Source organism: Passer montanus, unplaced genomic scaffold (assembly GCF_014805655.1).
Source record: "Passer montanus isolate IOZ18808 unplaced genomic scaffold, ASM1480565v1 scaffold18, whole genome shotgun sequence".
Lineage (NCBI taxonomy): Eukaryota > Metazoa > Chordata > Aves > Passeriformes > Passeridae > Passer > Passer montanus.
In genome coordinates, this window is record NW_024365381.1 from 8849756 (window position 1) to 8865325 (window position 15570).

General features: G+C 43.6%; 1 protein-coding gene across 3 annotated transcripts in view; it reads right to left on the reverse strand.

Moving 5' to 3' along the window:
• Window positions 1–15570, reverse strand: part of LOC120500234 (deubiquitinase DESI2-like) — a 73950-nt gene that overhangs the window by 14747 nt on the left and 43633 nt on the right. For all 3 annotated transcript variants that reach the window (XM_039704807.1, XM_039704808.1, XM_039704810.1), the window contains 3 exons: window positions 7320–7392; window positions 5956–6049; window positions 4817–4958 (listed from right to left, as the gene is read on the reverse strand). In XM_039704807.1, the coding sequence (XP_039560741.1) occupies window positions 4817–4958; window positions 5956–6049; window positions 7320–7392 (309 nt within the window). The remainder of the gene's footprint in view (window positions 1–4816; window positions 4959–5955; window positions 6050–7319; window positions 7393–15570) is intronic.

The window sequence follows — 15570 nt, forward strand, 5'->3', positions numbered from 1 at the left end:
GTAGTAAGCTTCTTGCAGGCAAGTTGCTAATCCCAGTTGATAGACCTCTTCATTTGAAACCACAAACAATTTGCTGAAGAGGTTTATAAATGCAGGTATCATGACATCATGTTGCAGGAATCAAGGGCTGAGGCCACCTTGACTAGATTTTGACTGCTTAACTCCAGGGCCTCTCACATTTTCGCACTGACATAGATGGTGAGGGTAAAGGGAGGCTGCAAAGGGGTATGAAGTGGTGTGTAAAGAGTGACCTTAAATTGGAGCTGGGCAAATGCACAGGGAGTGCATCAGATTTCTTTCTTATGATTATCCATCAGGAAATTATGCCCTACTTTACATCAGAACTTCTTTCAAAACTAATTAAAAGGCTGTGCAGACCCTTGTGTTTTCTGGTATTCTTAATTTCTTGAATAACCCAAAGTTCCTGGTGAAAAAGAATCCACAGGAAGAGACTCCTGATCATGCAGCATGTTCACTTACTGAGAAAGCTGCCATAAAATTACATTAGAGATGAAGTCTGAACTGCTGCACCTAAAACTGCAGCATTCTTTGTTTCCAGAGAAGCTACTTTGTGAGTAGGCTAAGCCATACCTCTTTGTTCCAATGGCTGCTTGTTAAAAGTCCATAGGGAACTGGCAAAGCAAGGAGAGAACTGTCTTGAGCAATTTAAATATGCTCAACAGTGTGCAGTAGGGAGTAAGGAAACTTCAGAGCTGAGTGGCAATGAGAGAGTAGCAAAGAATGCCCCTTGCAGCTTACAAGTGATGTGGGCAGGAGGTTCAGAAGACTCAGAAGAGATGTGTGGATTTAGGGAGAGGCTCAATGCCACAGCAGCACACAATGAGGCTGCAATTGCACTGCAAGATGAATTTCTTCAGAGGTAGATAGCAGATCAAAGGCATGCCCGGTGGTTAAGTACAGCTTAGCTGATGGACTTCTATAGCCCAGGGATTTTTCAAGGTGCATGGCCAAATGACAGAGTGGCAGTCACAGGTCCAGACATGCCCCTAACTATCAGCAGTCAGCCTGCATGTAGCTCTTAAACTGTTAGCAGTTATCATGGGGAGACCCAAGGCATCATCATATTAAATGCAAATTTGACAGAAAAAATGTTTCCTAAACAGATGTAGATGGAAGATTTATGAAGGGATGTTCTATTTGTTGAGAAAACACAGGTAAAGGAAAAGAAAACAAAAAAACTCTGAAAATAAAGTCTTGTTTCAGGACTTGTTTCAGTCCTTCTGAGGATGAAGGACCTGTCTACAAGTCCTGGCAATTAGATATGTGACTGTTTTCTTACAACATGATTCTGAGGAAACTGATCCAGGAAGGAGAGTCAATCTTACAGCTCCTTTGCTTTCTCTCTGCAAAATTGTGACCCTAGCCAGCAGCACACATGGCTACATTTACCCTCAGTCTATAAGAACAGATGGCATTATCCTCCCAGCCTATGGCCCTGCCACAGGGACAACCCCTGTATGGATACTAATTAGCAAGCTCACAGCCAGCTGAGGAAATTAGGGTGCCTGAGCACAGCTCCCTAGCACAGGGCCTACAACCCTCAAGGCCTGCCAGACAGCTCTGTGTAAACACTCATTAACTCAGACATCACCACTCAGCTGTAAAGCTCTGTCTCTGGTTTTGCATGCTGAAACAGAACAATACAGGCCAAAACCCAGGTAACTAACACTGGCAGATGAGAGAGCTGTCATCAAAATATTTCAGAGCCCTTTTTGAAGGAAGCAAATAACCCAGGATGTGGGGAGGGGGATACTTTGGCACAGCACAGGGATGTGACCTGCCTAGCATTACCAGGAGGCTCAGAACAACCATCTCTTTAACTGTGCACAATGGTTTATGCCTGTAGAAGAGCCTAAAGGGCTGTTGGGAGCAGAGCTGGGCATTCCCTCTTTCATGCTAAAATGCATTCTCCACCCCAAGCCCTCTCTGGGGTGAAAGGACATTGTGGTACCTATAGCATCACCTTTCAGATGGGCTGCAGCCAACAGAGAGATGGAGAATTTGCACACAAAATCCTTGGTGTCTTTATTTTTGTGGCTGGAATGAAACCCTAGTTCCAGTGCTTCATTACGTTGAGCAAAATTTCTACTTTTTTTCTTTTAATTTTTTGAATAATTTTTCCAGTTTACTGTCTTTAACTGACACATAACGTGAGTATGCTATAATAGGTGCTAAATAGTTTTGCTGTTATTGTTATTATTACTCCTTCACAGATGGTGAGTCTGAAGAAAAGAGCAATACAAATACTAAAGAGACACATCTCAGAATTGATTTTTGGGTGCAAATATAATTTCTGTTTTCTGGCCTATATGGTGACACATATCTACACAGGCTTGTAAGCCAGTCATCATGTAGTCAGCATGTTCTGTGCACTGTGAGGATACATCTTGTAGCTCTATGTGGAAGGCACTGGAGCTTCTCAGTGGGGTTATTTTTTGTTTGTTTAGTTTTAATGGGGACTATAGGAAGAAGAAGAGAAAAAAAATCATGTAGGCTGGGAAGTAAAGAAAGCATTCAGATGCTGAGAACAGAAACTTCCAGTTCTGTCTCAATAGGTTTCAAGCAGACTTCTTGCAAAAGGTCAGAAGTAACCCAAGTTAAGCTATGCTACTTCTCAGCTCCAAATTGCCAAAATGACTGTACTTACCAGAATGGATGGGGCTACCTATTGTAAGGCAGCCACATGTATTCCTGATGTTGCTGACTGAGGCTTATAGAATGGCTGAGACTTTTTCTAAGTGTCATTTTTTACTTAATGTTATTTTTATAAGAATTTCAGCTCCCATTTTCCCTGTGCCAGAGACCATCCAGGACATTTGCTCCTGGACTTGCTGTCCAGCTCCTCCGGGTTTGCATTGTAATGCATTAGAGAGGGTTGATAAACACAGGCATATGTGAAGAGCAACAGCAACAAAAAATCCTGCTTGCCTATGAAGGGCTTATTTAAACTGACGTAAATCTTGAGAAAATTCTGCTCCTGGGAGCAGAAGTGTCAGAACCAGCCATTCAGGCTTTTGCTTTACAATCTAGACAGGTTACGGGGCAATGAATGAGTGCTCTGAATCCACCAAGAAAGCTCTTGCAGGGAAACTTAACCCTAATCTCCACTCCTATAAAGATGCCCACTGAAAGCATATTGAAAACAAAATTCAAAATACACTACTAATTTTTCTATAAGATCTCTTACTTGACTTGTGTTAGGAAGGCTGGATGAGGAAGGGGCAGTGAGGGATACACTGATGTGTAGCAGTAGAATCAAGGAAGAATGGCTTTGAGCTTATAGCTTAGAGACAAGACAGACATTTTACCTTTCAAAGTACATAGCAAGCCGTGACTTTATTTCACTGCTGCAGGTAAAGTATTTGTTTATCTTTTCATAATAACCCCACAGCTTTCTCCTCAGTTTCTTTCATAATGATTAAAGTTCCTATTTTCTGTTTTAGTAATTTGATATTTGATTCCAGATTAGTAGTGTGGCTAACATTGGTCTGCTAACTGTACTGCTTGGAACTTCATTCTCTGTTTCTACCAATTAAATTCCTTCCTGCTTGTTTTAATTTACTAACATTTGCAGAAAGGACTCTATGTATAATTAATAAGGATGGAACCAATTGGTTAATAAGGATTAACCAATAAAGAATTGGTGTTCCTAAGAGCCTAAATAGGACTCTTGTAAATCAATTCCTGGTTATCAGATTCACTTTTTTTTTTCTTACAAAATTGTACAGTACTTTTTTCACACATCTCACTTGGGATCTGTGATGGGCTTGTTTGGGGACGAATGACACTTGTGGCAAAAAAGGTTATTGGCATTGGACCCTTGCCCCATATGATGAAGAAAGGCAAGAGATGTGTAATTAATTACAAAGATGGATTCCAGAGGGATTCACTGTTACAGCAGTCTTACCCTATCATGAGAAATTATATTCTCTCCTTGAGTTTACCATAAAGCAAATATGGAAAGCATGAAAAGAGTTTTTATGGAAGGTCACCTCCATTTTGTGCTTTTCCTATCTTTTCTGACACTGGGTTAATCTGGAAATCAGATTTACACAAATGTTGGATATTCTCATCTTAATTGAAACACACTTTAACCAGCTCATCTGGGAGTTGAGGAGGAAGGCAACTTCCCCCCAAAATAATCACAGCTTTGGGAATCAAAACTCAGATACCACAAAATCAGCAGATAGGTGGAATAAAATTTGTGTTTCTCTGTGCTTCAGTTGTCTCTGAATAGAAATAACAGCTCTTTTATAATAATTTCTCAAAACTCACAGTGGTTTTGAGAACATGGAAGTGAATAAGCATCTAAGAGGTCCATAAGAAAATCAATTCTTTTTTAATAGGTTTGGATGGTGCAGGTTAGATAAAGAAATTACTCCCGCTCTCTGAATATTACAATTTTTTGTTTCCAGAACACTGATAAACCATTTTTATGCCTTTGCAGATCATACACTGTTATTTATGTTTGTTATAAAAATTATGCGTATTTGCGTGCTAACTAGGTCTGTCTCCTTTCAATTCCTGCTCAGTGCCTGTTCAGTGAACCAATTACAAGCATTCCTATTTTCCCACACAGTCTAGACCAAACATGTGATAAACCTTCCACATCTCTACCTCCTTATCCCATCCCTTTCAACAGCAAAGGGCCTCCAGAAATGTTAAGGGCAGAGAGAGAATATTTGGCTATGGGCTCTGACCTGGCAGGGTGTGCTGACCCCAGGTCTCTTTCTGTGAACATTGCTACAGATCTGAAGCAGTAAAAAATTAATAAATAAACCCTATTTGTGCCAACCTCAGCCAGAGCAGAAGAAAAGTGATTACAGTTCTTGTGCATCAAGTGGTACGCGTTTCCTTTGTATTCCTTGCCCAGCTCTTCCATAATCTTATCCACGTCCTCTTCTGTGAAGTCTGTAGTGCCCAAAGCAATGGATTCTCTAGTTAAAAACAAAACATACAACAGGAAAAACAGAAAGATACAGTGAAAAGTGTGATACATACCAAAGGAGAAGGAAATAATCAGATATTAGCAAGAAGGAGAGGCTTAAAATGTTATGGACATGCATATCTGAGGCTATCAGAGAGACTGACTAACAGAATGGCACAATAATATCCACAGCTTTTCCACAAAGCAAGTTATCACACAGACAACAGTCCTGAGATCTTCTTGCTCACTACCAGGGAAGTCTCAGCTCTGGGCATCTGCTTCTACTCTGCCCATCATCCCAGAAGAGAAATTTCTATTACAAGAGAGGAGATGTTTTTTCCACAGCTGAGAGGGTCCCCTGGGCCAGGAAGGAGCAGACTGAAAACTTCATGCAGAAACCTATTGCTTCTCCCAATATTCACTCAGTAGCACTTCCTCTAAAATGGCCCTCAACATAAACTGGAAGTCTGGCAAGGTCAAGCCCCCCTGCCACAGTCCCACAGTCCAAGCATCTCAAACAACACAAGAATGCAGCATCCTCTCAAGCTCCTGTAACAGCCAGTCTGTCCCTTGAATGAGCGGCAAAAAACACAGCAGCAAAAACCACAGGCAATGACTTCAGGTACTCTGTGCAGTATCCACAGATAGGGGGTACTCATAAAAGGAGAAGTCTTATTTTTTCCCCCTGTGCATTTTCTCTGTGTAACAGGCAAAACTGGGAGCACAGAAGATGAATAAAATGAGAAGAGTGAACTGCACTCATTCGTAAGAGTACTTTTAATCCCTGACAAACACAGTTCATCACTGTTCCCTGTTTGCTGTACACATTCTTTCATCCACCTCCAAAATCCCTGCGGGGTTGCCTTTGAATCAGGATCATGGAAAGGATGGCAGTGAGGGCACTTATGAGGAGAGTGAAAGGAGGATCCAGAGGACAGGACTTGCCTGCTCCCCCTACACTGATGGCTACCAGGGGCAGAAGGGAAGATGTAGAAAAGGGCCCTTACTTGAATTTAAAGGTCTCGCCAAGCTCTACCGCACTGCCAGGTGTGATCTCGAAAATCCCACTGAAAGGGTAGGGATGCCCTCCATAGGCAAACTCTGACAAGAGAAGAAACAGACTGTGAGTAATTGAATGAACGCCATGTCAGGAAAAAGTCTATGGCAGCTGTCTGCATGGCTCAACATCAGCACCAGGGTCTGGGCTGTTGCCAAAATCTGTTTCAGCCAGACTCTGAAAGCTGTTTTCCCTGCCTAGTTACCTTTTGGCCGGAGGATGCCCTCACCACCTCCCTCCATGCCAGCAGTACTGCTTTCCCACAGCACCAGGAAAACTCTCCAAGTCTGTCTCTGTCCCAGTCCAAGTAGCTTTCTCTCAGTGGAAAGTCCTGCACTGAAGGAATCCAGCTAAACTATGAGAGGCTTCCAGTGGTACTATGGAGCTGGAATAAGCTGTTTCTAGAGTAGGGAAAAATCAAATCTTCCAGAGGGATTTACAGGCAGTGGGTGGGAAGTCTTTGCAGAAAGCCAGGCTGATTGTGCTCTGCTGCCTCAGCACACAGGTCAGGCCAGGGAGTCCCTCCATCTCACACAGGCCATCTCACAGGGCCTGGGAAAACCTGTGTGCTCAAGATGGAAATAGCACCAACAGGAGTTCTGGCTACTGCAAGGCACTGCATAAAAATACCATGAGTGTGTAGCCAAGTCATTCCCATTTAGTGCTGAAAAAGGAAACAAAGTCTGTGATGCTAGATCATCCTTCCCCACACTACAGATGTTTTCCAGATCCCTTGGCTTTTTAAATGGGTGGCTCTAATCAGCTTGTACTCCATGCAGACAATTTCAAAAGTCTTACATGATATTTTCCTTTCTTTTTAACTCTGCTGTTTCAAATCAAGTTTCCAGTATCTGGAAACCCAGATTCTGAGATTTCTAGACCACATTGATAAAGAAATGATGGAGAAAAGATTTTTCCTGACGGGGAATTAGCACAAACACATCTGCAGGCCTTAAGACAACCCCCGATCCACCTCTCTTCCCCCTCCCTCATTTCTCCCATTCTCTATCCCCGTCCTTCACCACAGTATGGCTTTCCAGCAGTGCTGCTCCCATCTGCCATCCTGCACAAGCTGTACAGGCTGCAGTTATGCAGTTACAGAATAAGAAGGACTATGCGGGTCATAACAGAACATCACGAGTTCCTCCTAGGCTCCACAATGGACTCTGAAAAGAGAATTGGCTGAGTTTTTCCGTTTTTATCCCTCAAAACATTCCTTGCCAAAAGCTGTAAGTTTGGGGTGCTTTTCCATATCAGACCAGCCATTCAGTTGTCCCCATGTTCTGCAGGTAGTAAAAGGGAAATGCTTCGTACCTCTGCCGTAGATCTCGATGCCAGAGTGGAAAACCCCAATCCCCAAGGTGGAGGTGTATTCATTTATCCAGTACTGCAGTAAGAGAAAAGCCACATTGGGAAGCATTAGTGGAAAAGGAACACATGATCTTGGTCTAGGCTACCTCCCCTATCTCCCCATCTCCTCATAAGGAGAAGAGAGATTTTGAAATTATCTTGAGACAAACAAATTGAGACTCTTACAGACCAACAGAAGCAGGCACTGTGTTTATTCAGCTGGACTGGATTAGCTCTCAAAAAAATGCTCATCTAACCCTTTCCACCTAAGGTACTAACCTGTATTAAGATACAACTGAACCTGAACCTGCATAAACCCAGCTGCTACAGGATGTGTGATTATTTATCTATCTTCTCACCTAATTCCTGACACTGAGTCAGTTTTATCAATTCACTTGCCTTATTTAACCTTCAGAATCTTCAGTAAGAGAATCCTGTTATTTTCCACCTTGTAACATCACCTAAAACCAAACTAATAATAAGCACCCCTACTTATTATTAGTTTGGTTTTAGGCAAAGAGATCATAGAGATGAAATCTTCAGTAAGAGAATCCCATTATTTTCCACACACCTTGTAACATCACCTCCCAGCACCCCTACTTATTATTAGTTTGGTTTTAGGCAAAGAGATCATAGAGATGGAAGTTTGTTGCCCCAATTCAGAGAAATTTTGTTGCTCCAAGGTCAGAGAAATTGTCAAGAGGAGCTGTGCAGTGACTCCTTTGTCTGGAGCCAGCGTTCCCCCCTCACATTTAGAGGAGAGAAGCACTGCAGTCCAGTGCATGCATGTGACGCTCCTCCGCCAAGCACTGCGCAGGGCCTGTTTCCACCATGCCGTGAAGGACAGTGCAGACACCCAAACAAGTCCCAGCTAAGCTCATTCCAGAGCAAGAGGCTGTACAGCCATGCCAGGGCAATGCTGCATTGGAGATAATTAGCCCTGCTCAGCATCAGTGTTTATTAGGTCAGCTGCAGAGCTGCACTGCTACAGAAATGATGTTTTCAGGCACTGAGGAAACTGCCCATGCCTGGTATATTTGCAGTTCACTTACAGCTGCTGTGCAATGGAGATCCATCTTCTGGTAACTTCGAGCAACTAAATTCTGTTTTTAATCTACCACTGCGAGGAAAATGAGTGTTGTTCACTTGTTCCTGTACAAGGACATGACAGGCTCATTAAACTAAAATTCTCTTCTGGGTCTGGTAGCAGCTTCTTGTGGAACCAGAATAAGCTGCATCTTCCCTGTGTCTGGTGTTACTGAGCTGCCATGGTATGAGTAAAAGCCCCTCTGCTGTCAGGCAGCCAGAGGTCTGGCAGACTCCAACTACTGGGCTTGCACTACTTGCTCATGTATTTATGATGACTGCAGTAGCTCTATAAATCACCTGAAAATGTTTTGTGCAAAACCACTGCTACTGTGAAAAAACACAGTAGCTTTGATATAAAAGCCATAAACCCAAGCCTGACTTAATGTATGGCTAATCTTGATACCTTAAACCATGTCCCCAAAAATGCTTGCCTCTGGCAGAACAGCAGTTCCATTTCCCTCCAGAAAAGGCTGCAATGCTTCTTGTTCTTTGTGATTTTTTTTATCACAAATGATGTATTGTTTCAGAAGGGCAGCAAATTGCCTGACCCCTGGTGGACCTCTGCCTACTGCTCTCTGCAGACCTTGTGTAACCTCCATTTACTTCTTCACCTGAATTATGCAAACTCTTGTTTTTAGGGTCAGGTAGCTCTCAGCCTCTGCCAGCTGGGACAGCACGTTAGCAGTGAACCCTGGCTTGAACACCATTCCTGGTATTTAGGTGCCTTTGCCTTCTGCTGCCCTTCCCCACAGTTCTCTGTTGCCTAATAATCATATTGCAGGAATATCCCTACTCTGACTGGGGGAGAAGATAGAGGTGGAGGCCACACATGATACCATGGGACAAAAGCCTGTCTCCCCTGGACACAAAACCCTCCATTCAGTTCCTGAATCTCCCACACATCATAGAATTTTTAAGGTTGGAAAATACCCCTAAATCATTAAATCCAGCCACCAACCTAGCACCACCACCATATTCACCACTAAACCATGTCCTCAATGCCATATCTCATCATTTTTTAAATACTTGCAAGGATGGTGACTCCACTACTTCCTTGTACAGTCTGTTTCAACGCTTGACAATCCTTTTTTTGAGGATATTTTTTCCTAATATCTATTCTGAACCTCCCTTTTCACAGCTTGAGGTAATTTTCATCCTGTTACTTGTTGCCTGGGAGAAGAGACCAACCCTCACCTCACTGCAGCCTCCTGTCACGTAGTTGCAAAGAGTGATCAGGTCTCCCCTGAGCCTCATTTCCTCCAGGCTAAACACTCCCAGCTCCCTCAGCTGCTCATCAGACTTGTGCTCCAGACCTTTCACCAGCTCTGTTGCCCTTCTTGGACCTGCTCCAACATCTCCATGGCTTTCTTGTAGTGAGGGGCCCAAAACTGGATGCAAGATTTGAAGGTCTTCACCAGTGCCAAATACAGGGGCACAATCACTGCCCTGGCCCTGCTGGCCATGCTATTGCTGATACAGGCCAGGGTGCCATGGGTCTTCTTGGCCACCTGGGCAGACTCTGGCTCATGTTCAGCTGCTGCAGACCAGCTCTCTCAGGTCCTTTTCTGCCAGGCAGCTTTCCAGTCACTCATCCCCCAGCCTGTAGCACTGCCTGGGGCTGTTGTGACCCAAGTGCAGGACCTGGCATTTCACCTTACTGCCCCTTGTATGGTTTGCCACGGCTCATTGATCCAGCCTGTCTAGATCCCTCTGCAGAGCCTTCCTACCCTCAAGCAGATCAACATTCCTGTCCAACCTGGCCTTGTCTGCAAACTGACTGAAGGGGCACTCATGGGCTAACTCCTCGGATAGTCTCAGGTAGTCTCAGTGAGCTTCAGAGAAGCACAGGTTTCTCAAGTCTTACTGAAACAAGTCCCCAGTGATATGGGAAGTAGGTTGTCTTCTTCCCTCAGGCTGAGCTGTTGTCTTAGGGCAACAATACAACCAAAACATGCCTAGGTCACGCCAGCTGCTTTGCTTTGAGAAGGGAGAGTTTTTAAATCAGAAATATTCTTGCCAGTTATCAAAATCGGGGCTATGTGCAGAGCCTCATCTACATCAGGCTTTTTATTTCAAACAAGGAAGTTACACCGAAAGCCACTTGCAACTGTAGCTTTTTATTCTTCCATATTAAAGGTTATGTTGGATCAAAACAACAATAAGCAAACAAGCAAGAAAAAACCCTCCCTTTGACTACTTGTTAATGTTCTGATTCTTGACCACCTCATACATGCAGAGCACTCTCAGATCACAAGCCTGCCCTGTGCCACAAGCACTCTTCTTCACAGCACAGAATTTCACCCCCTGCAATGCATCCTGCCCAACTCCAGGAGCAGAGAGACAGGTCTCAGAACAGCTCTGAAAGCAGAAGTGAAGAGGAGGCTCCTCCGGATATAAAGAAGAGAGGAGCAAAAGTGTTTCTCTGGCTGATACCAGGCAAGATTATGACTATCACATGGACATTTCTGTAGTTAAATGGTGTAATTTTTCAGTATTAATTCCTTTAAATGAACTATTATGGACTGAAGTGCAACAAACTCAACCATACCTAAATTTGAATGAACAGAAGCTATCCTGATTTAATACTTTTTTCAAATAATTTCAATCACACAAGGCTATTATTGAAGCGGGGTCTGATTTGCATCTTGGTTCAATAGATACAATACTGGTATGACCTACTAGCAAGACTGAAGTGCAAGGCAGCTTTGAATCATGGCTGTACTGTCCTCATCTCACCCCTGTCTCCAGGGTGCTGTAGAATCTGCCTGCAGTGTGTGACTGAACTCAGAGTGAACGCCTCACAGCACTTTGGCACAGCCCCCGGCTTGTCTCGGGAGGAAGCTATGCTAAAGTGAACATGTCAGTCACTTGCTGAGCTGGAAAAGAGAATCCAAGCCAGATTTGAAACCAGGTTGGTACACACATGCACGAGCTGGCCTTGTTTTCCAAGGGGTTTGCAATTCTGAGCATAAGAACAGCAGCAACAGTCAGCAAATGCTCATCTCTGGAGTAAATTGTTTATGGCTTAGATTAAAAACAAAAATCGGCAGCCTGTTCAGTGAGATGAAGAGCCAGGGAACTGAATACAGCAATATCTTAAAGGGAGTTTAGAAAATGATTCATGCTTGCATTGCATACTGCCTGGAAAATTGTGCCCTAAACCATACATAGAGAGACTTAGAGCATTCTGTCTCATTGCCATCTTCAACAGAGAACAGCTCAGATGATAACAGAGGCAGGGAGGAAGGCTAACTAGGCTATAATCACTTCATAATAGCAGCAGATAGCCCAAAATCTTCAAACCCAGAGAGGAACCTCTGCATTTAGTTTGTAGTGTATCAGTTAATAGCTTTTAATGAAGGTCTCTGATGAAGTAGAATTTGAAAATTTTCAAGTTTTATTCAGGTTTTCCCTGATTTTTTGTTGGTTTGGTTCAGAGATCAGTAACGATCAGTGAGATAGTTTAGATTCTGGGGGATACTCTGAGTCAGTTCTTGTGTTGTTCCCTTCATTTATCCATCTTACAGAGGTAGAAGTAAAAGACTTACCAGAACAGTGAACCAGGCCCTAACTTCCCAGAAAAGAAAGAAACTAAAAAGCTTCATTATATTGTCTTGAATCTTTTAGGTCTAGAATGGAGAAGCAGATGATGTGATACTGGCAGATTGTATCATCCTGGGGGTTTTCAGAGCAGGAGTTCCTAGGAACTCGTGCCAGAAACATGAAGAAGAGGCCCATCCATGTAACCACTAACTTCTGCCATCAACTAATACTGTACTATAACATTGAAGTTTGTCACTAACTCTCTTTTCCCTACTTTAGACCTACTTCATTACTTTCCATAGTGTGTCACCAAAATCTTTCCTGCATCAACGTGCTCAGCAGTTTAAGTAAACAGCTCCTCAGATGCTGGAGACGAGACCTCTTCCACGAGTATTGCAGCTATTCTGAGCACTCGATACTTTCTCTGAGCAGCCTAAGCAATATTCCATTTATCACCACAATACTGACTGGATATTCCACTCCACCAGATCCATCCACTACCGAACAGATGCTAAGCTCTCCTTCGTTATGATCTGTATAAACACATAGGAAAGAAATCCACCAGTTGTTAATTAGATCTGATTTCAATAAATAGCTGCAAACTCAGAGTACCCAGTGTCACAGATCCTTGCCGAGAGCTCTACTCTTCACCAGGCTGATTGGATTGGGAGTGACCTGATGGGCTTTCACACCCATGTCCTTGACGTGCAGATTGATAGCTTTTGCCAACAGTGAAGAGGACCTGACACAGGAGATGATCCTCCAGCTGGGAAGAGCCATGTTCTGTGTGTGCTGGAGTGAGACCCACCCAGGTAGCTTTTCCCAGGTGTGAAGTAGCAAAGACAGGTCTGTGTCATCACTCCTCAATACTCTGTTAAGCTTTATTTAGTTGCTGTTCTGCCCACATGTATTTAAAACCTTTCCCACTTAATCTGTGTTCACAGTAGTATTAGGAAAATAGCATTTCAGACTTGATGAGTACACAAGCCTTGGACTCCTGGGGAATGGAGTGTAAGAGACATGGGTCTCACTGAAATGAGCTTGAGTCTCACCCAATTGCAAAAGAAAACCTGCTAATAGTAGCCATGCTGTAAAATGTGATGTCATCCCACAGCACAGTGAGTTTTTCTCAATAGAGCTCCAGGGCAGAAAGGGTGAACAGCAGAAGGACTGGGACATATTGCAGGACTGTGTGCATGCCTGGAGCCTTGGAACAGAAGTGAGCACTGCTGCAATGTGACTGAAGAGCCCTGGATCTGCAGGAAGCCCCCTGTTCTGCATGTCTGCAGTTGAAATAAAGCTTTCTTTACCCCCGCAAGCATTACTTAGGGAATAATCTGTGATCTTTTATGGACCCTTTCCTTCCACCTCTGTGGGCCCAAGATTCTGGATCTTGATTTAAAGAGATATATAGAGGAAACAAACTCTTCTGAAGCTGCTGGCTGTATGCTGTAAACAGCTGGGATTTTACTGGCTGGTTTCCTGAAATGCTATTCTCTAGCTTTCCCCTCCAGTTTTATCTTTTGTGCTCTCAAATTTCTGGATCAATGCATCTCAGGACATAATGCTGAGGTATTACTTTGATGTTCCCTAGCTGGTCTGCTGCATCAATCTGATGTTGCCTTTAAAAGATTGCCTTTTGTGCTGAGACTTAACATTGCAGAGCATTCTCCTGGTGTTTGAGATACAGCTGAGCAATGTATTTGTTTAGTGCACACAGTCCTTTGCATGTCTTCATGCGGCTGCTTAGGTAACTTGACTGCAGGGACAAGCACTGCCCTGGGTGTCCTCCACTTGCATCTGTTCAGCCAAGGGTCTCTTCAGCAAGCCAGATTCCCCATCCTGTAAAGAGGAGACATCCCTGTAAAGGGCCAAGTACAGTGTGTGACTTGGCCCTCAAGAAGGAAAGGATTAAAATCAAGCTCAGGTGGTAGGGCTGACAGTCTCTTATGGGACTTGTGTTCACACAAGTTCCTTAACATGCTCCTTGCTCCCTAACAATGTCTAAATATCATTATTTACTGGTTTGTTTTTTTTTTCATTTCTCCTAGAAGCAAAGCTCTGCCAGTAAACTCACAGGGAAAAGGAAGTAATCCTTTTGAATTACATGCAGATGGTGCTTCGAGAAGAGACAGGAACAAGCTAGTTACTGTTTCATCATCTGCACCCATCCCTGGTAAAGGTGTCTTGGTCACAGTAGTGTGTGGTCATACCTGGACATCAGAGCACCAGGTGAGGTCAGAGCCAAGCTCTCTCTAGCCTGGTATGCTGGCTCAGACATTGCTTGTGTGTTCTTGGGAAACAACAGCCTGATACTTAGAACTGATACTGCTAAACATATTCCCTCCTGCAAACCCACAGATATGAGGAGAGGAGACCTAAGGCAGGATGCTCAATTGCAGCTTTGAGAGGAATGAGAGGACAAGCCTCTGTGGGTTGGCAGCAGCCAACTCTGTCTCAGCAGGTCTTCTAGTTCAGCCAAGTTCTGCTCTGCAAAGGAACTTTTCTTCTCAGGCTGGGCTAAATACATGCCTTGGCTGTCTCCTCAGGAAGAATTTTTTTGGAGTTTACTGTGGCTTTTTAGACACTATTATAATATGCATCTGAATTGCCTGATGCATGAGCCAACAATAAAACCTTTACAATCAAGAAGCATAAAGAGCTTATTTTAGAGGCCTCTAAAATGCTGTGTGTGGATTAAAAACCAATGCTGCTGCTGAGAGAGATTGGAAATCTACTTATGCTTCAATGTTGTGACGCAATGCGATTTCAGTGAAAGAATATGAGGACAGAAGAAAATATTAATCATGCTGTGGAAAGGAAACAGTAAGCATTTCACAAGTTAACTTTCATGTGTATTTGGAATATTTTTAATTAAAAGTCACAAGCAAGATTTAGCTGTGACAAGGGGATACCTCCAGCATTTCCACTTACAGCCTCATCCTATAAATGGTAGGCACAGTTCTAGCTCAGTATACTGGTATTACTTGAAGTCTCTTACAATTGTCTCTTTTTTCCATTACTGTTTACACTTTCTACCCTGTTACACTGCTGGCAGGTGTTGTCCTGAGCAGAGCTTCCTTCCTGCAGCTACATCTGTGAGGTGTTTACAAGTTGACTGCTGTGCATCCTTGGCCTCAAGGCACGCACATCTGAAGCTGCTGCTCAGAAGGCAGCTGACCTGGTGTGCTCTGCATTAAATACAGTTCTCTTGTTGAGGAGAGCCAGCACTCATCCAACTCATGTTTCAGGGCTTGAGTGAGAACCTGCCTCACCAACAGAGACATGGGGTAACTTGCTGGCTGAAATAAACAACTATTTTCTGTCCCTGCAGAATGACCATCCCTGTCTCTTCTGTTTGTAGGTTCACACAAAGCCAGCCCACCAGGCCAAGGGTTTGTCACCAGTCGTAACACTAATGGTCCATATTGGCTGTGTTCCAAACATAGTATTTATAGCAGACTGTTTACAGCATACAAGAAGCAATATGCCATTTTTCCAACCTCCACCTGTTTCCCTAAACTTCATTACTGACTGTGCCTGAAGGAGTCAGCTCAGTGAGCCAGGGTGGGACCAGGGACAT